The sequence below is a fragment of the Protopterus annectens genome, chromosome 12.part0 (assembly GCF_019279795.1).
Source record: "Protopterus annectens isolate FY-2018-M chromosome 12.part0, PAN1.0, whole genome shotgun sequence".
NCBI classification, from domain to species: Eukaryota; Metazoa; Chordata; order Ceratodontiformes; family Protopteridae; genus Protopterus; species Protopterus annectens.
This window is the reverse complement of record NC_056746.1, coordinates 1144799154-1144823131: the sequence shown is the minus strand read 5'-3', so window position 1 is coordinate 1144823131 and position 23978 is coordinate 1144799154. Positions and strand designations below refer to the sequence as shown.

Below are 23978 nucleotides of genomic sequence, written 5' to 3'. Positions count from 1 at the left end.
TGAGTCTACGGATGGCTCTGTGTTGTCAGATCACCAGGAGGAGGCTTATTCGGCCTACGAGGATTCTGATGCTGAAGAATCCATCCCTCCGGCCTCCCCTCCTGAAGAGTTTTCTTTTGGTGAGACACTACACTCTATGAGAGAACATTTTCAATGGCAGGGTCAGGTATTTTCTGATTCTAGAAAGAGATTAAGGACCTTTTTACATTTGCCTCCGCATAGGCCCTTAGCTATACCTCCTGTTTTGAATGTGATTGATGTGTACATTGATGTTAGTACAGCCCCTGATTCTCTCCCTCCGGCTCCTGCCAAACCTGATAGATATTACAGGGTGCCCGGATTCTCATCTACATCTGTACAAGGCCCACTCTGCAGACCCAGATACTATCTCTCAGGGCCCAAAAGGGGTTGCAGCTGCCACTGCCAAGAATCCTCTACCTTCTGAAAGGGAGTCTAGAGCTTTAGAGAGATGGGGAAAAAAAGTATATACTTCTGCAACTCTTTCCATGAGGGCATTAAATTGTCAATTACATATGATACAGTACCAAGAGTATTTGCTAGATGAATTGCATAAGAAGCTTTCCTCTTCTGAACCCCTTGACCGTAAATCCCTTCAGGATCTGGTACATAACTCTCAGCAGGTTAGTAATCACTTTTTGCAGTGTGGTTATGATGCACTGGAAGCTTCATGTAGGTCAGCTATGACTGGGGCAGTTATTCGTAGGCATGCCTGGTTGAAGGAACAATCTTTACCAGACCATGTTAAAGCTAAACTCCTGGATGCTCCAATGGAAAAACAAAAATTATTTGGTTCCTCGGCTCAGGAGGTCTTAAAGAAGTTTGAAGAAAAGGCAAAATCTGTGCAAACAGTTAAGGACTTTCTGCAAGTACAACCACCGAGATTCAGCAGAAACTGGCCTACTAAGAATTGGTCCTTTCCAGACTCGGACAGATCCCAGAGGGGCAGGAACAGGCGTCCCAGAGGTAGAGGGCAAGCTAGAGGCTCCTACAGAGGCCGTCAGTGGCAGCCTACCAACCAGAGAGGTAGTACAGGAACAGCAACAACAACTACTACTCCTGGACAGACTCAATGACTTTCCTTTGATTCCGCTGACCAGGGCTCAATTGGAAGCACCATTGGGCGGAAAGCTTTCTTTATTCTCAAAAAACTGGCATTACATTACAATGGACACTGCAAATAGACAAAGGATACAGGTTCCACTTCCACACTTTGCCAAGAAGAAATGGAATGCCAAACCTGCCACCAAATCAGAGGGCAGAGGCTTTAAAGCAGCTCAACAACTTAATACAAATGAAAGCCATAGAAAAGGTACCTCTTTCAGAACAAGGCCAGGGGATTTTACTCCAGATTATTCCTTGTTCCAAGAAAAGAAAATCAATGGAGGCCTATTCTCGACCTGTCCGCACTGAATACTTACCTCATTGTGCCAAAATTCAAGATGCTGACCCTACAGCAACTTCTTCCCATGCTGGGCAAGGAGTCTTGGCTGGTGACTCTAGATCTCAAGGAGGCATACCTGCATGTCCCTATTCGGCAAAGTTGCAGAAGACACCTCAGATTTCTTGCAGGATCAGAGCATTATCAATTTTCAGTATTGCCCTTTGGCTTATCTACTGCGCCCAGAGTATTCACAAAATGCCTGGCATCAGTAATTGCACACTGCAGACTTCAGGGGATTCAAATCTTACCCATATCTGGACGACTGCCTTATACAAGCGGACAACAAGAGAAATTTGATAAAGGACTTGGATTATGCCATCCACCTATTGCAGGCCTTGGGATACACAGTCAGCATCCAAAAATCAAGACTTGTTCCATCCCAAAGGATAACCTTTTTAGGTGCAGATCTAGACACAACCACCCAAATGGCCTTTCTCACAGAAGAAAAACAAAAACAACTTCCGGATTACTTCATGCATCTGACAAGACAAACTCAGCTAACTGCAAGGAAAATCCTGCAGGCCCTGGGTTACATGGCATACTGCATAATTCTGATTCCACAAGCCAGGCTGCATATGAGAAAATTACAATGGTACCTAAGGAGTGTATGGTCTCGGCACAGTCACAGTTTGGAAGCTTTGATACCAATCATTCCTTGCCTTCAAAAGGAATTCCTGTGGTGGGCTCAAGCCTGCCAGTCCAACAGAGGGTTACCTTTCAACAAACCAAAAGCAAGACAAACCATCACCACGGATGCTTCAGACCGAGGATGGGGAGCACACATGGAGGGCAAATGTATCCAAGGCCTATGGTCTCAATGCGCATGCACATAAACCAAAAGGAAATGCGGGCAGTGATACACGCAATCGAGGCCTTCAAACCCTTCCTCCATCAAGGCCACCTGTTAATAAGGACAGACAACACCACAGTCATGTGGTACATAAACAAGCAAGGAGGCACTCATTCCTACCCTCTATGCAGGCTGGCCATGAATCTATGGGAACTATGCTTGAAACTCAATATCCAGCTACAGTCCCAGTTCGTGCCAGGGAAAGAAAATGTACTGGCAGACAGCTTAAGCAGAATTACCATGGATGCACACGAATGGATGCTGCACCCAGACATCTTTCTACTCATAACACAAGCATGGGGAAAGCCGGAGATAGATCTGTTCGCCTCGCCCCACAATCATCAACTGAAGGCATTCTGCTCAAGGTCGTACCACCCACAAGCTTGGAGGGTGGACTCTCTTTCAGCTGGAAAGCTCTAAAAGTCTGTGCCTTTCCACCTCTCCCATTATTGTCCAAGGTTTTACTGAAGATCAGGGCAGAACAGCCAAGAGTGATTCTGATAGCTCCAGACTGGCCAAGGCAGCACTGGTACCCACTATTGAGGAGCATGTCACAGACAAAACCGTGGCCTCTCCCCCTATGGCCACTTCTGACGCAAAACAATTTCAAGATCATGCATCCCAACTTGAAAACATTGCAGCTAACTGCCTGGAAAATTCCATAAACCCTCCTCAGAATAACTTATCACAGAGAGTAAAGGACATTATTATGGAAGCCCGCAGACCTTCCACAAGGAAGACATACTCAGCAAAATGGAAAAGATTTCTCATTTGGAACACAACAGAAGGCTTAGATGTGACATTGGCAAGCATGGCACATATTCTGGAATACTTAGCTGAATTGTACCACAATGGCCTGTCCTATTCTTCCATTAAGATTCATGCCTCAGCAATTTCAGCAGAATACAATGTTGATCCCCCTATCTTCTCGCATCCTCTCCTCAGGCAATTTCTGAGAGGAATCAAAAACATCAATCCTCCAAGGAAACCTCCTTTACCTACTTGGGATCTCAGCTTTGTGCTGGAGAAGCTAACACTTCCTCCCTTTGAACCAGCAGCATCGGCGGATCTACAGTTTCTGTCTTGGAAAACTGCATTCCTTATGGCCATAACATCAGCAAGAAGAGTATCTGAGTTGCAAGCTTTAATGGCAGTACAGTCATTTCTTATCTTCCATCAGGACAGAGTTTCATTGAGAACCAATCTTACTTTTATGCCAAAGGTGGTATCTAGGGTATCCTTAAACCAAGCTATTCACTTGCCTACATTCTTCCCAAATCCACAAAATAAAGGGGAAAAACTTCTACACACTCTGGATATACACAGACAACTACGCTACTACTTGGACAGAACTAAAAGTTACAGAAAAACTGACCAACTCCTTGTAGCATATGATGCTGGGGGTACAAGGAAAAGCAATTTCCAAACAGACAATTTCAAAGTGGATAGGAAATTGCATTCGATTTTATTACTCCTTTCATGGAAAGACGGTTCCTGCAAACGTTAGGCCTCATTCCACGAGGGCCACAGCCACCACAACAGCCTTCCTAAGAGGGGTGGTTACCAAGGACATTTTAGAAGCTGCTATATGGAGCTCCGTGCATACATTTGCCAAGCATTACAATTTACCTTTATACTCCAGATCCAGAGCAGGTTTTGCTACCAGTCCTGCAAGGTATCTTAACTACACCATCCTTTTCTTAGTACCTCCTCCCCCAGATTGGCTATGGTATTCTACCCATATGTTATGACTGCGGATGCATCCTTGAAGGACATAGTACAGTTTTGTACCTACCATAAATGTAGATGTCCAATAGGTATGCATCTGCAGTCAGGTTTACCCTCCCTCCTTCCCCTCTGTGGTATTCCTAGGGTGCTTACCCCTCCATTAGCTAGCTGGGGGATCTATTATCGTGTATTTGTTTGTATATATATGTATATATTTTGAAAAATGTTTGGAATTTATTGCATTCCTCCAAATTTGGCCTTCCTAGAGGGCACCTGGCATCTGGGGCAAGAAACACTGAGGAAAATGGCGTCGGCTGATGCTTTTATACCCCAGACGCTCTGATGTCGGGGAAAGTGCGACATCAGCCGAGGCCAGACCCAGACTTTGGAATCCGGCCGACCGAAGGGCTGCCTGAGGCAGGACAACCCATATGTTATGACTGCAGATGCATACCTATCGGACATCTACATTTATGGTAGGCACAAAACTGTACTTTATCACTTGTGATATGGGCACATTTACAGTTGTATAAAAGTAATCAAAGTGTATTAAGTTAAAATTAACAAACATAATGCTTCACATATTTTGCTGTGTATCATTTAACCTAAGCAAGTAACTTAAGCAACATTTCATAAATAAGTTATTCAATTCCTGCCCCGTTTTTAAACGGAAAACATCTTTATTGAACCATCAATTATGACATAAGCAAGCATACATTTATATAAGTGAAAACAAACCATACCGACACAATCCTAGTTGCAAGCATTTTACATCACAAACCGTACTGATACACTCCCAGCTGCAAAAATTATACATCACTTATTTTCAGTCAAACATTACATAGCTCATGTAAGTCCTGCCTTCTTTTAAACCTTATTTCTCCCCTGTATGTATTGTTCCCACAATTCCCATTTTTGCGTGTGTAGTTTGCTCCTGCCTTTTTCTAAAGATCCCAGTTCCAGATGTTTTGTTTCTGTTTACTATATTCAGTACATTTAATATAGCTGGTTTAGATTTTGATTTCCATTTTCAGTAATTGTTTTTTTTTTTTTTTTTTTTTTTTTTTGGCAGCTACCTTAATTAGAGACTGCAAGTCTTTAACATGTCTAAGCAATTCTGATTCTGTATCATAGCTCAATAAAAATAATCTCCCTCATCACATCAATCTGTCCACCCAACATCTCCAGCAGTGCATCCCGCAGGGAATCCTTGAAGTCCACCAACTCACTGCACTTCCAGAAAATGTTCACAGTTACCTCTTTCTTTCCCATCACACCTCCAACATTTGCTGTGTACCTGAGGAAAAATTTTCTGGAGTCTACTTGGGGTATAAAATATCTGTGTGTAAACATTTCTAAGCAAAAATCCTAAATCTTCTAGATTTTGTTGCATATTTGGGAGACATGCATATATCCTCCCAGTGTCTTTTAGTGAATTGCTTATCCAGTCTGTCTTCCCAATCCTTTCTAACCTCCTCTGATTCTTATAGTTATCCTGCAATATTTTATATGTTGTACTGATTATTCTTTTTAATGGCAGATTCTGTTCTAGATTCTACTAAAATCTCTACCAGTGCTGGTCTTTCATTTATGACCCCCCCCCCGTGTCTCTTTGTGTATATTCTGATATCAATCCTTGATAGGGAAGACGGTCTCTAACCTGCAGTCCAAATAAATTCTTGGCATCTTCCCATTCTGTCATATATCCCTCTCTAGTTATTTGCTCCCAAAATCTTGGTTCCTTTGCCAGTTTTCTCCAATAAATTCCAGCCCCCTCTTGCCTGTTGTCTATATCCCTAATTGCAGTTATCCCTGTCAGCAAAATCTCCTTTCTCCATTCCCATGTTGGCTTAGTTCTTAAAATACTTTCTGCTGTTTTATGGATATCATTTTCAGAATTTTGTTCTAAAACAGTTAAGCAATCTACAGCATAGCATTGTATAAAGTGTGTGACAGTAAAGTTTATTTATTTATTTCCAACTCCTCTTAAATGCTTTTGTATGTTAACCTTAAGCTGTTGTAGTCTGTCGTATTTGATAACCACATGGCCATTTAAAAACATAACTGTTTGTATTCTACAAGAAAAAAATACCCTTCACCTCAAATTTAACACAATGCAGATCATGCAGGCAACTTCATGTGTGAATAAGTAAAATCTTCAAAACTTCACCCTCTTATTAGGATTTAACAGGGTGACTTCAAATAGAAAATATAATTGTTGCAAACCCAGTTCCAGTACTTACCCATAATTCCTTGCAGAAAGCTTATTTCTCCAAAAGTTCTAAACTCCATTTATAGTAGTTGTAGGTATAATGTAAATGTGCCAGTATAATCATTCTCTCCTGCTAATATCCCCTTACTGATACAGCTGTGCCATTGACGCCCCCACATCACTATTGGAACCTTATTCTTTGTCCTGCATATTCTGCTGAATGTCTGTCTTGAAATGCTCTTCGTCAAAGTGATATGCTCATTTTTATTCAAATGTGTCATCTGTAACATTGCTGCATACACCCCACACTTTGTTTTTTGTCTGTACATGTGCAAGGCCATTTACATTCCATGTTAATATTGACAAACTAGCCATTTTAATAAAAAGCTATTAGTCCCACATATACGTAACTGTTCTTTTAAATATTTATGTTGAAATGTGATGCCACTCTGCAGTTTCCATGCACACAGAGTAACGTTTGGCAAGCTGATCTTTTATGTAGCTCTTTCTAATCTGTATTTGAACCCATGTCCCATTTTCCCAGATTTTTCATACCACTAAACACATTAAAACAAACGATTTAATAAATTTTTTCACCTTCAGTCCCCTTTAATTCACAGCAAATGCACAGAACCATACACTTTTCAGAAAGGAAATTTGCCTCTTCAAATAGTAGTACTTGCCCCAAAGTGATAGATGCACCATTGTCTTTGAATTTGGGCTTTGCTGTAGTTTTCCTGTATACTCTAGATAATCCTTTAAATAAGAATAGACTGAAGAATGTTAAATTGTACTATGGATCCTTGGGCAGGCAGTAATTTGAGTGGTTTAAGATGTTCTTGGATTTGAACTGATGAAGGGATCTGTCTGTTCAAAGCTTATCCCTGTAAAATGCACTTTTTATCATAAAGGAGTATAGAACTGTGACTGTAATCCACATGACTGGTAGCAACTAGCAAGCCAAGGAGTTAAGGAGCTGAGAAGGTTAGGCGTGAGTAGCTATTGAGTCACCTGTCTTGAGGGAAGGAAATAGTCTAGCCTACTGCTGTATTGGCACCTACTAGAGAGAAGTGCATGGACCGCAATATAGCTCATGAATGTCCACTTAACTCTGTCAAGTTGTATCCAAGTGGTAACTTTCACTAATGTGTACAGGAATATGCAGACTCACAAAATAAGGTATTACAATATTGAGTGGTGCACGTCAGCCACCAGGACCTCCCTCTTGGTTTTCTGAATGATTTCGGCCACTGCCCAGTTATCACTGTTGTGATGGAGAATTGCGTAGTCATGGTCAGCAGGATGTTGATGGCTTGTTGGCATGGGGCAGAGAAAAAATGTACTACCCCCAATAAGAAAACTAAAATAAAGTAAATAAAAACAATTAAACTGTCACTGTTTATTTTTGTACGTTTAATAAATTGTTTTTGCACTTTGGCTTTGCCACATTTTGTACTTTTCTTTGTGCCACTTTCTTAAAGAAAATTATATGAATTCTCTCTACAGAACTATTTTATTTTACTTGGGTAGGCTGCAGTTTACTTGCTAGACGGTATTACATTTCTGGTCAGCACAGTAAACACTTCAGGAAACGTCCGGGCTGTTTGTGACACGTTTTAAACAAACGTGTTAAGTCCTTCATGTTCTTTTGCATGACTAACAAGTGCTAGTTTTTTAGTTTGGAGGATAGACATTATTGTAACTTACCATTGTCCTTTAAATGTTTTAAGGTGGAATGCAATGCACGACTCAATCCAACCAGGACCACACTTCTGAAGGTAAAGTACAGTTTCTAACTTTTTTTAATGTGTGCACCAATAATTCCATGATAGCCATTAAAATTAGATCATGGTTTTTAATTTGATTTTCATTGGTGCAGCTTCTGTGTTTGCAGTTAAGCAGCTCCTCATGTGTTTTTATGACTAAACCTCCATAAGCTACTTTAGATATTGACATAAATAAGTGTGTTCAGAATTGAGACATGCATGGATTCTCCCAAACAAGACCTCAGCATGCACCTGATTTCCAGAACTGTTTGGGATTAAAGTATCCTGATCCAGTCATATTTAGTTATATCTGAGTGAAACTAATTAGGGCAGTGATCTCCCTTGCAGAAACGTGTTTTAGTTTTATTCATTTAAATTGCAGTATACTTTACTAGGAAACCATTTACTTATTTTATTAATAAGTGATCAGCATGAAGTGTGAAAACAAAAATACTCATGATTAAACAGTTGTGATTCAGGGAGGAGGGGTGGGCTCTTGTTTTGGGAAAATATTAACAGTGTTTGAGAGGTGGGAGTTATTCTCCCCCTACTAAAAAAAAAGTTGCTTTGCATTTGTTTACTCACAGAATAGCTATAGATATAGATATATAGATAGCTATATAGGTGTGTGTGTGTGTGTGTGTGTGTGTGTGTGTATATATATATATATATATATATATATATATATATATATATATATATATATATATAATTTTTTTTTCGTAACAACTTTGCATTATGAAATATTGGCTTCCTGTATCAGAAACCTGTTTTGAGGGCCACTATGTTGAGAATTGGAAGCCCAGAAAGAAAGCAACACTTTATTATTTCTACTTATTGCTTTGGCTTACTCTACATTTTGCTTAAAACAGGACATCCGCATTTTAGCATTCTTTGTTTTGGCTGTGCAAAATTTAAAAGTTGACAACTTGTTTCTATAAATTACAGTATTCTCGTTCAAATAAACTGGAACCAGATAGAAGGCATGTCTGTGCCATCATTTTCACAATGTACATTTTTAGCAATTAAGTAAAACGTATAAGCATGTCATTTTCCTGTTTTATGACTTCACATTCCTAATGAGATCATATTCTCTGCCATCAACCCTACCACATTCAGGTAGATCATTATTCATGTGTGGGATGAGAGCCATTTGCTGGAGGCCATAATTTCTAGTTATAAAGCATCCATCCTATCATCAGCTGACATCCCCCGAGTGGGGGACTGAACTGACTGACTTCTCACTCCCATTCTCCCCCACCTAGCTTCTCCCCTCCTCACAAGCATCTCTTACCCATCCTGTCTCTCTCTTCAGTAGTCTTCTGATTCAGGAAGATGTGCTGTATCCCAAACTTGGATTTCTCAAGATAGCAGCACAAAACAGGTAATCATTTTGATATTCTTAGGCTCATTGAGTGTCCCAGAAATGTTGATTGAATAACTGAAAATGTTGACTTACATAGTCAAAGTTTGATGTTTCTCAGAATTATCCCTTTTTCGCCAAGGCATTTTCATCTGGCTAAAGAAAAATTATGGAGATATGTGTTTGTGTATATAAAATTGGGGGTGCAAGAGTGCTTGGCCCCCTGCAAAAGACTTTGAAGGAGAACAGGCATGTTAGACATTTGCTGTTCTCCTGTAGTTTGGGGCTCACAGTTGAGTCTCAGAATTACAGTAGGGAGCCCACAGAAGATCTTAAGGTAAATCCTGTTATCTTTGCTACAGGAGGTGTCATCCTTTCTAAGAGCAGAAACCTGTCTCACAGGAAAATCATTACATGACATCATAGCTGTTGATGCACTATTCAGATTTATTTCCTCAGTTTCTGTACTGTGTTCTGCTTTTGTCTGCTTTCTTGCTTTGGTCTAGTCTACAGTAAAGGTGCATGTATTATTGTTTTAAATTGAAACTGATCATGAAGGAGGCCCTTCATTTTAAGACATTCAACCTTCAGGTAAAACGTTCAAACATTTTCTTGTTTGGAAATTGAATTGCATGACTGAAAAGTTGACATTTCCTTTGCTTTAAGCCTATTTTGACAAGAAGGATTTATGAACTGAAAACCTCCGTGTATAATGAGCCCTCTGCACTGCTGTAATGAGTATTTTTCTGTAAAGCAGAGCAGCTCTTAAAAGGAGAAGAAATGTAAAGATTCTGGTATACCATGTACATACAACGATCATCTGGATATTACATACATAAAACAGTCTCCCACTGTGCAATCTATTACTGTGCCTTTTACTAAAATGAGCCTTTTTCCAGATGACTAGTTTTGCTGTACTACCCACTGTTATAACAAGTAAGACAATTTTTTGGATGGTGCTGCCATTGTACATTTGATCTGCAGGTACTACAGTAACATTTTTAAGAAATATCTCTACCCAGTGCATCTGACAATGCCGCCTGGATGAAATTTGCAATTTTTTAAGTAAGATGAATTATGTGCCTATTTGGCAGTGGTGTATAACTTTTGTCGATCTTTCAAGCCATTTTTTCAGTCAGTTGAAGGTAAATTGCTTGGTGTTATCCAGTAAATTTGTAAAATGTCTTTAACAGTGGTTTTGTGATAAACACAGTACAGAATTTAGTTAACAGTAAACGTTTACATATAAGATCACATTTGGACAGACTTCCTCCCTTCCTTTCCTGATACGTTTTTGTTGGCTTATGGGTCTGACAGGTTTATTTTTTTTTTGGTTATGTACGTGTTACAGACTCGACAGCTGGTTTTGCATATTTTATTGTATTTTCACGATTTTACCAAGTGTAGATTTTCCTTGTACTTTTGCTTTAGGGTAAGCTCTGAATTAAGATAATTAACTTATTTTTAGGTCTTTATCTTTCATATCTTTGAGATACTTTTGAGACTTTCTAACCCTTGCAATATCTCTCCTAGAGCATTTTGTCAGTAGTCCTTTTCATCTGTCTTCTGATTTTTAGAAAACAAGCAGAAGTAGATCATAAGTTGCAGCATTTTATACTTTGTCTCTCCAAAGGTAATGGCTTGAGACTTCACTGTTATGCTCAAGGGCCCATCGGTTCCTAAATACTTATTTGAGGGCCTGATGTTTACCTGGTGTGGGTATTAGGTTCTTCACTCAAAGGGTCTTTTCCAGGAAGCAGAAGAGTACTCAGGATGTAAGGTTCTGTTCTACAGGTGCAGGGGTTTCTCAAACTGATGCAGTCCTTGAGGTACGACTGGTCTGCAGAGCCAGGGATTCCATAGCCCTTCTTTGCCAACCACAAAGTGTCTGAGGAATTGGCTGACTGTGCCCTCTGACATCCGGTTTGGGTCAGGTCATTCATCTCCATGTCTGACGGGACATCATACTTAAGACCAAATGGCTAAAGTCTACAAAATCCAATGTGAAGTTGTTCAGTCTCGCCGTTCATTCTTACAAATGGGTTCGGTGCCGATCCCGCAGCTCCAATTCGGCCGCTTTCACAAGCTTGAGGTTTTCAAGTAGCTCGAGGCCAAGTCCCTATCCCATGATGCTCTCTGCCTCACCCCAGATCTAGTTTGCCGCTGCAACAGATCGGAGTTCGAGTGGAGCTCGGGCCATTATTTCAAAATTTATTATATTTATCTATAAGAAAGTGTGTTTTTTTGGTTCTAGTTTGTCTTAGACTAGTATTTAGTCACTTTCTTTAATTATTTCTGATGAAATATATTCGTTTTTAGAGCAGCTGCTCTTAGGCCTTTCATTGACCGCATTTTAGTTAGTCCCTAACCCGTTTTAGAGTGTTCTTAACTCATAACTGTAATGCTTTTAGCCTGAGAATATTGTTCTTTGTAGCTGAATCTTTACTGTTATAGCTTTTGAATTAACTGCTTATCCTAGCTAGTGTATGTTCCTCTAGGCAGTTATAGCTGTTTAAGTGTTTTACTGTTTATCTTAGAGTGTGATATTAGCCTAACCAGTGTGTTGGCTTGTCTAGGCAGTTATATAGATATATAATTCTTTCTTTGCACTATGGCTGTTCAAAGGAAAAAGGAGCGACAAAAGTCAGGGTTCAAGAAATGCCCTAAGTGCAGACAAAAAATGTCCATTACTGATTTATATGCAAGTTGTCTATACTGTTTGGGTGCAGTCCATCTTCAGGAGAACTGTTCCATTTGTCATTCGTTCAGCAGCAGGGTCTTGTTAGAACGCAGGAGAAAAGTAGTGGGTAGAGGTTTGTTGAAATCCTAATTTCAGGAATCTCTTGATAAGGTTGACCAGACTTCCAAATCTTCAAGGGATCCAAGTCTTTGAAAGCTTCTTCGGATCCAAAGTCTTCTGCTCCGAAATTGGCTGAGAAGGTGCAGTCGCTGGTTCCACAGTCCTCAGAACTGAACACCGAGCAAGTTTTTTGGAGCCGGTCCCCAGTATTGGAACTGGTCGCCGAAGTTTTGAAATCACCAGTCTTAAAATCGGTGGCTTCATCGATCCCTTCAACTCATTCTTAGAGGAGCTTCTCCGATGTGGATGTGGACCGAGTAGTGCAGAGGCTCCTCCAGAACCCGGCATTCACCAAATTTGCTGTCGGCTCTGACCCAACCGGTTTCAGAGCCGAAGGCATCTTTGCCTACTGTGTCTGCTCCTCCTCCGAGCCGAGCAGGGCCATCTGAGCCGGAGGGGGTAGAACTGATGATTGTGGAACCCACGGAGCAGAGGCCTATTCCAGTGCCATCGGCTCAGTCAACTCAGACAACTTTGATGCCTTTTGTGGAGTCTGGGAGCTGACACTCTCAGGTCGGCTCCGGGGGGGGGGGGGGGGTCGAACCGATGTCTGTTCTGACCTTACCTCTAGGAGCTTCGGCACATATGAGCTCGGCTCCTTCCTCTGGTTCGGAGCCCACTGTTTTGGTGCCAGGGAGGTTGCCATGTTCTTCGGAACCGGCTGCCTCTTCGCATCGGACCAGTGGTGCCTTTGATGCATTGAGGAGAGTTATGTCTTCAAAGACAACCACTTCATCAGGGCCTACTTCCTCATCCCCGAAAGTGCCGTGTTCTACGTCTGCATCACAGGTCCCCTTAAAGCGTCGAGACCCAGAGCCTCAGGTAGCCCCATTGGGTGGCCCATGTTCTACTGAGACCTCACCAGAAGCTCCCGCTGATGAGGTTCCCAGGAAGAAGCTTTGCAAGAGGAGGCATTTAGACTCCCCGCAGGAGTCTGTCACATCAGACACTGACTTGGAGGAATCAAAAGGGTCCCCACGGTCCCCCTTGGAGGATATCTCTCTTGCTGATATCCTAGAGATCCTAAGACAGAGGGGTGGCTGGTAGTCCATTAACCCTACTGATAATGTGTCGGTGCTTCTGAAGGCTGTTTGGTCTCAACCCTCCACCTCCTGGGTGACTCCACCCTTCAATGAATGGATGGATTTAGTTGTTCGAAGGGCGTGGGAGTCTCCTGATACTGTGGAACCTGTCCCTCGGAGGTCCAACAAGGTTATTACATCGCCACAGGACAAGTTGTTTCTTACTACTGGAGTGCCGGCTGATGCCATGGTGGTGGCGGCGGCCACCAAGAAAGAGATGTGTGAAACCTCTTCTACTGTCCATCCTCCTAATAGAGATTCCAGGATTATAGACAGGTATGGGAAACGCATTTTTAGTTCAGTGACTTTTGCTATGTGATGGCTCAACTATTTGACACACTTTACCAGTCTTCAGAGAGATCTCCTTAAAAAGCTTGGAGATACTCTACAGAGTACTGCAGCTGAGGGTGTTCCTGACATCCCAGCAAAATACCCTTAACTCTATAGTTAACTCATCCATGCGTCTCATCTTATATGCAGCTGATGGTACATGCTGGGCAGTGGGTTCAGGAATAGCTCTTAGGAGACATTCCTGGATGCGCTTATGCTCCTTTGTGGAAGCCTTCAAGTCTTCCTTTGTTAATACCCCATTTGATGGCTTGTCCCTTTTCAGGCCTAAAGTCAAGGAGACCCTCACTAGGTGTGAACAAGATAGAAAGACTCTTTCTTCTGTAGGAGTCTGTTTTTCCACCCCTACTAGACCTTTACCCCACGGGAGGAAAAATGTGGTTCCGTAAGTCCCAAGGAGCCTTTCAGAACACACGCAGTGACCGTCCCTCCAGGAGGCAGAGGAGGGGGCAATAATGGAAGACTCCGCCCAGGTGGCAGAGGGGGTCCACAAAACCAGGGTGACAGAGATCAGTTCTTTGGCAAGCCCTATCTGTGCTCCTGAAAGGAGGCCTGACTGTCCTACTCTGGAGGCGGTTGGGGGGTCACTTGTCTTTGTATCCAGATGCCTGGCTAAAAATTACAAAAGACTCTTGGGTACAACGCATTATTTCCATAGGATATGTCATTTCTTTCACAGACCCACCATCCTTACGAAAGAAAATCCCAGGTGTTCCACCCAGTCTCAGGGATCAAGCAACCATAGAGATTCAAGGGTTGCTAGAAAAAAAGTGTCATCCAGCCAGTCCCAACAGACCAGATAAGATCCGGAACCTACTCAAGATTCTTTTTAGTTCCAAAGAAGACAGGGGAATGGAGGCCCATCCTGCACGTCAGCAAACTCAACACCTTTGTAAAGAAACATAAGTTCTGGATGGTCACGCTTCAATCGATTCTTCCGTTTCTAGGAACGGGTGATTAGATGTGCTCTATAGATCTCAAGGATGCTGTGATGACCGTGCCCTGGCCCAGCAATCAAGGAGCCTCAATCCTCACAACTAACACCAGGGAGGGCGTCTCATATAAGAGGAAAGTATAACAAATAAACACAGTAAAGTACAATTTCCCTTAAGTGCACACAGAGATCACAATCAGTCTGGGGCTGGTTGCTCCCTTGCTCTCCAGGACCACAGTAAGACTCCCCACTGGCACAGCTATAGGGTCCAGATCTCAGCCTAGCTGGCAAGCTAGCCCCCAGTACCTTCTGTGTCCCACCAGTGCTTCATGTCCCTGCCCAGGTAGCTGACACATCACACACACACACACACACTTTGAGTTAAGTATTTATACAACTTCACAGACACTCCTGGAAAAGGCTGACACAGATTCTCCAGCTGTGCCCCTTTACCCAGACTGTACAGTAGTAATTTCTGCCACCACCAGCTAATACTTATCAGTTATCCAAAGGCCCTTAAAAGGGTGTCCACGTATTACTGTGCAATATTATTATCCAATTGGTAATGTGACTATTCAGTCTAAGGCTTATTAGAGTGGCTTATTACAATAAACTCTGTAAATATGCAATGTACTCTAGAGCTTACTTATCTCTACACAAACCAGCCACAGGTAAAGGTTTTTAAAAATATTTAATAATAAATAAATAAAAACACAAGACAATACTACTACACCATAGTGATATTTAAGAGTTCAGAGATCACACAGAAGCTTAAAACAATACAGTAGGAAAGTTCTGATATAACAGAAAAACACTTGTCTAACTTTCTTCTATGTTCCTAGCTATTACTACAAGAAAACATGCTTCTAAGACACTACTTACATAAGACAACAGGCAGAATGCTGATAAGTGGGATATCCAGATCAAAATGCTCAGTCTCTCTCTGAACAATAAATGTTTTTCGTGTTTCACTGTTGCAGTCATTACATTTGGGTTATCTGCTTACAGGTAGCCCTCAGCCGGCCTGCTTATCAAAGTCTTGGGTCCTGCGTCGGTTGCTGTTTCATCTTCCATGACGTCAGGTAGTCAGGGGTATAAAGCATGCAGCCGACGCCATTACATCAGTCTTTCTTGCCGTGTGGTGCCCGAAGCAGAAGCAGTTTGCAAGTGCCGGTCGGCCGACTCCTGAAATTTTCGTTTTTGAGTTTCAGATCCGAAGTCTTCGAAAAAGCTAAATACCCTGTTGGGGATCCTTTTTATTGCTCTAAACCGATGTCCGTAAAAGTTAACAATTGTATTTCTTGTGAAAAACAAATACCGCATAAAGATTTTCATTCGTACTGCATTCCTTGCTTAGGCCCAGACCACGACATCCCACGCTTTCGGTTTTGTGCCTTATTCAATCCTCGAACTATTCGTCGTCTGTTCATTTTCACATCTGTTTTGGTACTCGGTTCAATTATCCAGAAATGGCTTCGGTAAGCCATCCAACTACCGACATTCCGAAAAAATTTAAAGAAAAAGAGATAGACCGCATAGGTCCAACGCTGCCGACGATGCTTCCGTTAAGCTAGTCGCCAGTTCATCGGTACTCAGTGAGGCGCTTTTGCAGCCCCTGATATGCGCTACTTCAAATTTGCAGGCCTCTACTTAGACCCATTCTGAGTCCAGTATGCCGCGAGATGCTTCTTCGACTATGGAACCTGCGGATGTCTCTGCCTTGGATGAGTCCCGCTGTGCAGGCACCGGCTTCTGAGGGTGCATTCAGGCCTACTGACCTTGCATATCAAACTGATGCCATCTTCTTCTTCAAGGCCTAAAACTCGATCCACGCCTAGAAAACCGATGCCCAGACTGCATGGTCAGGCCCTTATGCCTAAAAAGAATGGCTGAAGACCTTATTACTCTAATCAGAGGAAGCCACCCTTCTCCCTCTAAGAGACTTAGAACTGATTTTCTTTCTGATTCTTCCGATCAGGATTCTGAATTTTCTGTTTCTTCTGATGACCAGGATTTGCCCTTATCTACCTATGAGGATTTTGATGCAGAGGACTCCATTCCCTCTGCTTCCCCTCCAGAAGATTTCTCTTTTGGTGAAACCTTGCATACCCTTAGGGAGCATTTCCACCGGGAAAGCCAGGATTACTCTGACTCTAAAAAGAGGCTTAGGGAATTCTTACTCTTTAGCTATCCCTCCTGTACTGGACATTGTAGATGATGCCTTCATGGAATCTAGCCTGACCCCAGACACTTTACCTCCCACTCCCAGGAAACCTGACCGGTATTACAGAGTACCTGACTCTCACAAGTTCCTCTTTAAGAATCCTACTGCAGATCCAGAGACCATTTCACAGGGACCCAAAGGCATTAAGGGTACTACTGCCAAAAACCCTACCCCCTCTGATAGAGATTCCAGGGCACTGGACAGATTGGGTAAGAAGGTATACACTTCTGCTACTTTGGCCATTAGGACCTTAAACTGCCAATTTCGTATGTTAAAGTATCAGCAGCATATTATTGGATTACTTAAACAGAAAATTATGTTGATTCCGGATTGTGCTGAAAGTAAAGAATTACAGGATTTAATGCATTCTGCTGAACAAGTTGGTAAACATACTTTGCAGTGTGGTTTTGATTCCTTAGTGGCATCTTGCAGGGATGCTGTCACTGGGTCTGTACTTAGAAGGCATGCTTGGCTTAAGGGACAAACTTTACCAGATCATGTTAAAGCTAAATTATTTGATGCTCCCTTAAACCAAGACCGCCTGTTTGGCAACAAAGCAGAAGTACTTAAAAAGATGGAGGAAAAAGCTAAATCTATGCAAACTATTAAAGATTTCCTGCAAGTACAGCCTCCCTGATTTAGTAGGCACTGGCCTTCTAAGAATTGGTCCTTTCCTGTCTCTTCCAGGCCTTCAGTCCAAAACCAGGACGAGCAGACCACCCAGACTTCACTCTCAAGGTACTCACGGGCCTAAGCAGTGGAGGGCTCCCTCTTCCAAAGCTGGAAGTGGGAAGGCACCCCCTTATAGTAAACTGTCACAATGACTTAACCTTAAACCTTCCAAGCCCTGCTCAACTGACTGTTCCTTCAGGGGGAAAGATCGCCCGGCATGCAAAAAACTAGGAACTCATTACCCAAGACAACATAGTTTTCCAAGGGTACAGATTCCACTTCCACTCCTTATACCAACCCCAAACGGTTGGCCAGACCTACCCCCAAATCAGTGGGCAGAGGCTCAACAGCAGGTTCTCAGTCTTCTAAGTATCAGGGCTATTCAGCCTGTCCCAGAAGAGGAATGGGGACAAAGTTTTTGCTCAAGACTTTTCCTGGTATCTAGAAAAGGCAATACCTGGCATCCTATCCTGGACTTGTCTATCCTAAACACCTTTTTGGTAATCCCAAAATTCAAAATGCTAACTCTTCATCAGCTGCTTCCCATGCTAGGCAAAAATGCCTGGTTGGCAACACTGGATTTAAAGGAAGCTTACCTGCACATCCCAATAAGGGAATCCTGCAGAAAATACCTATGCTTCAGAGCAGGCTACATGCACTGTCAGTTCTCTGCACTGCCCTTTGGCTTATCTACTGTGCCCAGGGTATTCACAAAGTGCCTAGCTCCAGTCATTGCATTCTGCAGGCAAAGAAATATTCAAATATACCCATACCTGGACGATTGTCTAATTCAGGCAGAAAGCCAGGACATACTATTAAATCATCTGGCATTTGTAAAGAAACTGCTAACCTCACTGGGGTACACCATAAATGAAAAGAAGTCTCATCTAGTACCCTGCCAAAAAATTGTATTCCTGGGAACAAGCTTGAATACAACTTCCTAGATGGCCTGCCTCACGCCAGAGAAACAAATTTATTTGACAGCCTACTTCAGACTACTGGCCGCAAAGACCCAGCTATCTGCAAGGAAAATACTGCAAGCCCTGGGGTTCATGGCCTCTTGCATTCTACTAATTCCAGATGCAAGACTCCATATGAGAAAACTACAATGGTATCTAAAAAGCCTATGGTGTCAAGATTCTCAGGACCTGGAATCAGTGATCCCCATCATTCCTTGTATAAAGACAGAGTTCCTTTGGTGGGCAGAGGCCTGCCACCACAAGAAGTGACTGCCATTCACTCTACCCCCTGCCGCCCAAACCCTAACAACAGACCCATCAGACTGCATGGGTGGCTCACTTGGCAGGGCAGTGCATTCAGGGCAAATGGAACCAGAGTCAAATGCATCTGCATATCAATCAAAAAGAAATGTTAGCTGTACAGAATTCTCTGACAGCCTTCAAGGACCACATTCTTCCAGGACAATTATTGGTAAAGATGGACAACACCACTGTTATGTGGTACATAAACAAGCAGGGGGAACTCGCTCATACTCCCTCTGCAGACTAGCCATGGGTCTGTGGAACACAGCCTTGAGCTACCAAGTGCACCTACAAGCTCAATTCCTGCCAAGCAAGCTAAATACACTGGCAGACGACCTAAGCAGAAATCTCATGGACACACACGAGTGGAAACTGGAGCCAAAGATATTCAACATGCTGGGAAACAAATGGGGGAGCCAGAGATGGACCTGTTTGCCTCCCCTCAGAATTACCAATTGGACAAATTCTGCACAAGGACTGCCCACAGACAATCTTGGAAAGTGGATGCCCTGTCCTTCACCTGGGAAAGCCTCTCCGTTTATGCCTTTCCCCCTGTGCCTCTCCTCTCGAAAATTTTACTAAAGATCAAACTGGACAAACCAAGGACAATACTCATTGCGCCAAACTGGCCATGCCACCACTGGTAACCCCCTCTTGCGCAGTATGTCACTACTGGAACCATGGAACCTCCCTCAGACTCCTTCCCTACTGTCCCAGCAGGAGGGCCAGGTTCTGTATCCCCAGCTTCAAACCCTGATCCCGGCAGCCTGGCTACACCTCCTACACCATCCCTCAACAAACAAATGCCGGATGTCATCCTGGAGGCAAGGAGGCCTAGTACTAGAAAATCCTATGCTAAAAAAGTGGAAAAGATTCTGTTCCTGGAGCCAGACTCTGGGGATGGGCACAATAGTGCCCAGTTTACCACATATTTTTCAATACTTGAGATACTTCACAAGGGCCTTTCCTACTCTTCCATTAAAATTCATGCCTCAGCTATTTCAGCACATTATAATACTGAGCCACCCCTCTTCTCTCACCCCCTACTGAAACAATTCCTCAGAGGGGCCAAAATTTTAAGACCACCCAGGAGAGCTCCTACTCCTGCCTGGGACCTTAACTTTGTATTGGAAAACTCACTCTACCTACGTTTGAGCCAGCTGCAACTGCGGAGTTGAAATTTCTTTCTTGGAAAACAGCCTTCCTTCTAGCCATCACTTCAGCAAGAAGAGTGTCTGAATTACAGGCCCTCATGGCAGTGGAGCCTTTCATCATCTTTCATGTAGACAGGGTGTCCCCTCAGTACCAATCCTTATTCCCAAGGTGGTATCCAGTATGGCCCTTAATCAGTCCATTCATTTGCCAACCTTCTTTTCTAATCCACAGAACAAAGGGGAACGAATACTGCACTCCTTGGACGTGCACAGACAACTTAGATTTTACTTGGACAGGACCAAGCCTCTCAGGAAATCTGAACAACTGCTAGTTGCCTTTGCTGCATGGGCAGAGGGGAAGGTCATTTCAAAGCAAACCATTTCTAAGTGGATAGGTCTTTGCATTCTTTTCTGCTATAAGCACTATGGAAAACCTACCCCACAGTGGATAAGACCCCATTGCACCAGAGCTGCATCTAACTTCTACAGCCTTTCTCAGAGGTGTTCCTACCAGGGACATCCTAGAAGCTGCTACCTGGAGTTCTGTACATACCTTTGCCAAGCATTACCACTTGCCATTCTTTTCTAAATCCAGAGCTGGTTTTGCCACTGCAGTCTTGCAGGGCCTAATAGCTAGTCCTAATGTTCAATAACTGCCTCCTCCCTTCCTTAGCTTTGGGAATCTGCCCAAATGTAATGACTGCAACAGTGAAACACGAAGAATATAGTACAGTTGTGTACACTTACCATAAATGTAGATGTTAGTGTATTCACTGTTGAAGTCCTGGTTACCCTCCCTCCAGCCCCCTGACTTCTAAGCTTTCTGGTGTATTTGCTTTTTGTTGGAAGTGTAACCTTATATTTAATTGCTTCCCATTATGGGGGCACCTGACATCTTGGGCAAGAAAAACTGATGTAATGGCATCTGCTGCATGCTTTATACCCCTGACTACCTGACGTCAAGGAAGATGAGACAGCAACTGACTTTGATAATCAGGCTGACTGAGGACTACCTGCAAGCAGATAACCCAAATGTAAAGACTGCAATAGTGAATACACTCAAACATCTGCATTTATGGTAAGTGTACACAACTGTACTTTTTTAAACTCACTAACAAACATCTTTGCTAGGCCCTCCCAGATTACATCATTTTGACACTTACATCATTTTGACACTTAGTCTGAAGTTCCCAGGCAAACAAACTGCATTATTTATCAAGCTAACACCTGCTCAGGAAACTACAACAATAAAAGACATTTCACATGTACACTCTAGCAATTATTCTTTAAGTTAAAACAATAGAAAGAATGTGTTCAGCCAGCCACTTTCATTTAAGAACACAAGCCTGTAATTTACATTTATATATACAAATGATAGAATTATGTATCAAATTCTATTTGACTAGGCTGGCAGCCTTTGCCCATCTTCCCCCAATTTTCACAGATGCGTACTGTCATATCAAAATGGCCAGACCATCCAGAGATCACCTGCGTTTCCGGCTGAGTCAGTCATTATCAGTTCCAAGCACTGCCCTTTGGTCTCACAACAGCCCCCAGAGTGTTTATCAAATGCATGGCAGTGGTTACGGCTCACCTGAGGCATCTAGTATTCCGAGTGTTTCGGTACATGGATGACTGGCTCCTCACCACCACCACCAGGCATCAACTAGTTCAATCCATGGACCTCACTCTAAGTCTGTGTTCCCAGTTAGGAATTACTTTAAATTTCGACAAGTCTGTGTTGTCACTATTGCAGCGTATTTCCTTTATTGGAGCAGATTTAGACACCACCACCGCCATGGTAAAACTGCCCCTGGAAAGAATAGTCACACTTTGTTGTGTGCCAGAATGTCTGATGCCTGTTGCCAAAGTACCAGCTTCTCAAGTTTTAAAACTGCTAGGTACTATGGCAGCAACTCTCATAGCAGTTCCTTTAGGGCGTATGCACATGAGAATACTTCAGTGGTTACTCTTCACCCAGTGGTCTTACCAACAACTTCCAATGTCATTTTTGATAATCATTACAGATTCATGCAAAAAGGATCTACAATGGTAGTTGACCAGCCACCATGTAACAGTAGGTTGCCCATTTGTTCTTCCCCCGCCATCAGCCACGGTGACCACAGATGCTTCTCTGATAGGGGGGGGGGGGGTTCAGGGAAGAACAGCCCAAGACACGTGGTCAGAGACTGAGTCACAATTGCATATCAGTGCCCTGGAGATGAGAGCAGTACTTTTGGCGTTGCAGTACTTCCAAGACTCTCTTCCTCTGGGAACGATTGCAATTCAGACCGACCACATGTCAGTAGTCTGGTATATTAACAAGCAAGGGGGAACCAAGTCTTATCCCCTGTGTCAAGAGGCCTTAAGAGTCTGGCAGTGGGCTGTATCCACCAGGCGCTTTGGGCTGTATCTACCAGGCGCTTTCTGATAGCAACGCACATTCCGGGGAAATCCAACGTGATCGCGGACAAACTAAGCAGAGCCATTCTGATGCCGCATGAGTGGTCCCTCAAAGACGACGTAATGGACACGATTTTCCGCAGATGGGGCCAGCCTTGCTGCGACCTGTTTGCATCCCCCATGAATGCCAAATGCAGAAGCTACTTTGCCCTGAATCCCCTACCAGGGGAAAACCTAAGGGATTCTCTCGTCCACGTTTGGCCCCTGGGACTCCTATATGCTTTTCCACCCATTCCCCTGATTCCAAAATTTCTGCAGAAAGCAAAAGCCTTGGGGAGGGACTGTAATTCTGATAGCCCCTTATTGGCCTCGACAGATTTGATTCACCTTCCTTCGACTCTACCAACTAGAGGAGCCTTGGATTCTAGACCCAGTTCCAGATCTGCTGACACATTTGTCAGGGGCTCTTCATCCTTCACTTTACTCCCTCAAACTGACAGCTTGGCTGCTCCGATTTCCAACATAGCCAGGTCCCACAATCTTTCCTCAGAGGTGCAGCATATCCTTGTGTCCTCTCACAAAGCTTCAATCAGAAAGTTATATGCCAGTTAGTGGAAGCGGTTTGCTTTTTGGGCTTCTCAGAATGGTATTGATCCGTATGTCGCTCCAGTTGCTAGTATATTAGAGTTCTTGACTAATCTCTTTAATGAAGGTGCTGCGGCAGCTACCATATGTGTTCAATTGGCTGCAATTGCAAATTTTCACCTCGGATTGGAAGGTTCTAATCTTATGTCTCACAGGTTATGTAGAGCCTTCTTAAAAGGAACCGTACATCTCAGACCACCAGTTAGACAACCTTTCACTCCCTGTAGCCTAAACTTTGTTCCATTTAGGATTAATTCTTCCTCCATTTGAGCCTGCATCTTCCTGCCAACTAAAATTCCTGCCTTGGAAAACCATTTTCTTGGTGGCCGTTACATCAGCACGTAGGGTGTCCGAACTTCAGGCCTTATCTATTAAACCCCCATACTTGATTTTTCATCTAGACAGAGTGTCTCTCTGGACTAACCCTTCCTTCCTTCCAAAGCTATGTTCAGAAACTAATTTAAGTCAAACTGTTGAACTCCCAACTTTCTTCAGTAACCATTCCAACAAGTTGGAGTATATGTTGCATAAACTTGATGTTCGCAGACAGCTCAGATTTTATTTGGATAGAACCAAAGAATTTAGAAAATCAGAGCAACTTTTTGTCTCTCATTCTGATACCAGGAAAGGGCTACCGGTGATAAGTCAGTCTTTCCAAATGGTTGACTGATTGTATAAAATTCACATATTCTTCTGTGAATCAACTATCAGAACATAACGTGAAGGCGCATTCCACAAGGGCTGTTTCTACTTCTTCAGTTTACATGGCTAGACTGCCGTTAGACACAATATGTGCAGCTGCCACTTGGTCAAAGCCACATACCTTCATTATGCATTATAAAGTGGATAAGGCCTCCAGGGACAGGGCTTCATTTGGTTCCACTGTCCTCTGGAATATACTCCCGTGAGCCACCCAGGATGAATGGTGCTTGGGACGCTACTGATTTATAAGAATGAACAGCGAGATTGAACAACTTCACATAAAGAAGTTATGTACTTACCATAACGTTCCA

General features: G+C 42.9%; 1 protein-coding gene across 1 annotated transcript in view; it reads left to right on the top strand.

Annotated features, from left to right (window-relative positions):
• The window catches only part of NDRG3 (NDRG family member 3), a gene marked incomplete in the record, with an annotated part of 646357 nt that overhangs the window by 502479 nt on the left and 119900 nt on the right, over positions 1-23978 (top strand). The window contains 1 exon segment of the mRNA XM_044090166.1: positions 7983-8030. Within this exon segment, the coding sequence (XP_043946101.1) occupies positions 7983-8030 (48 nt within the window).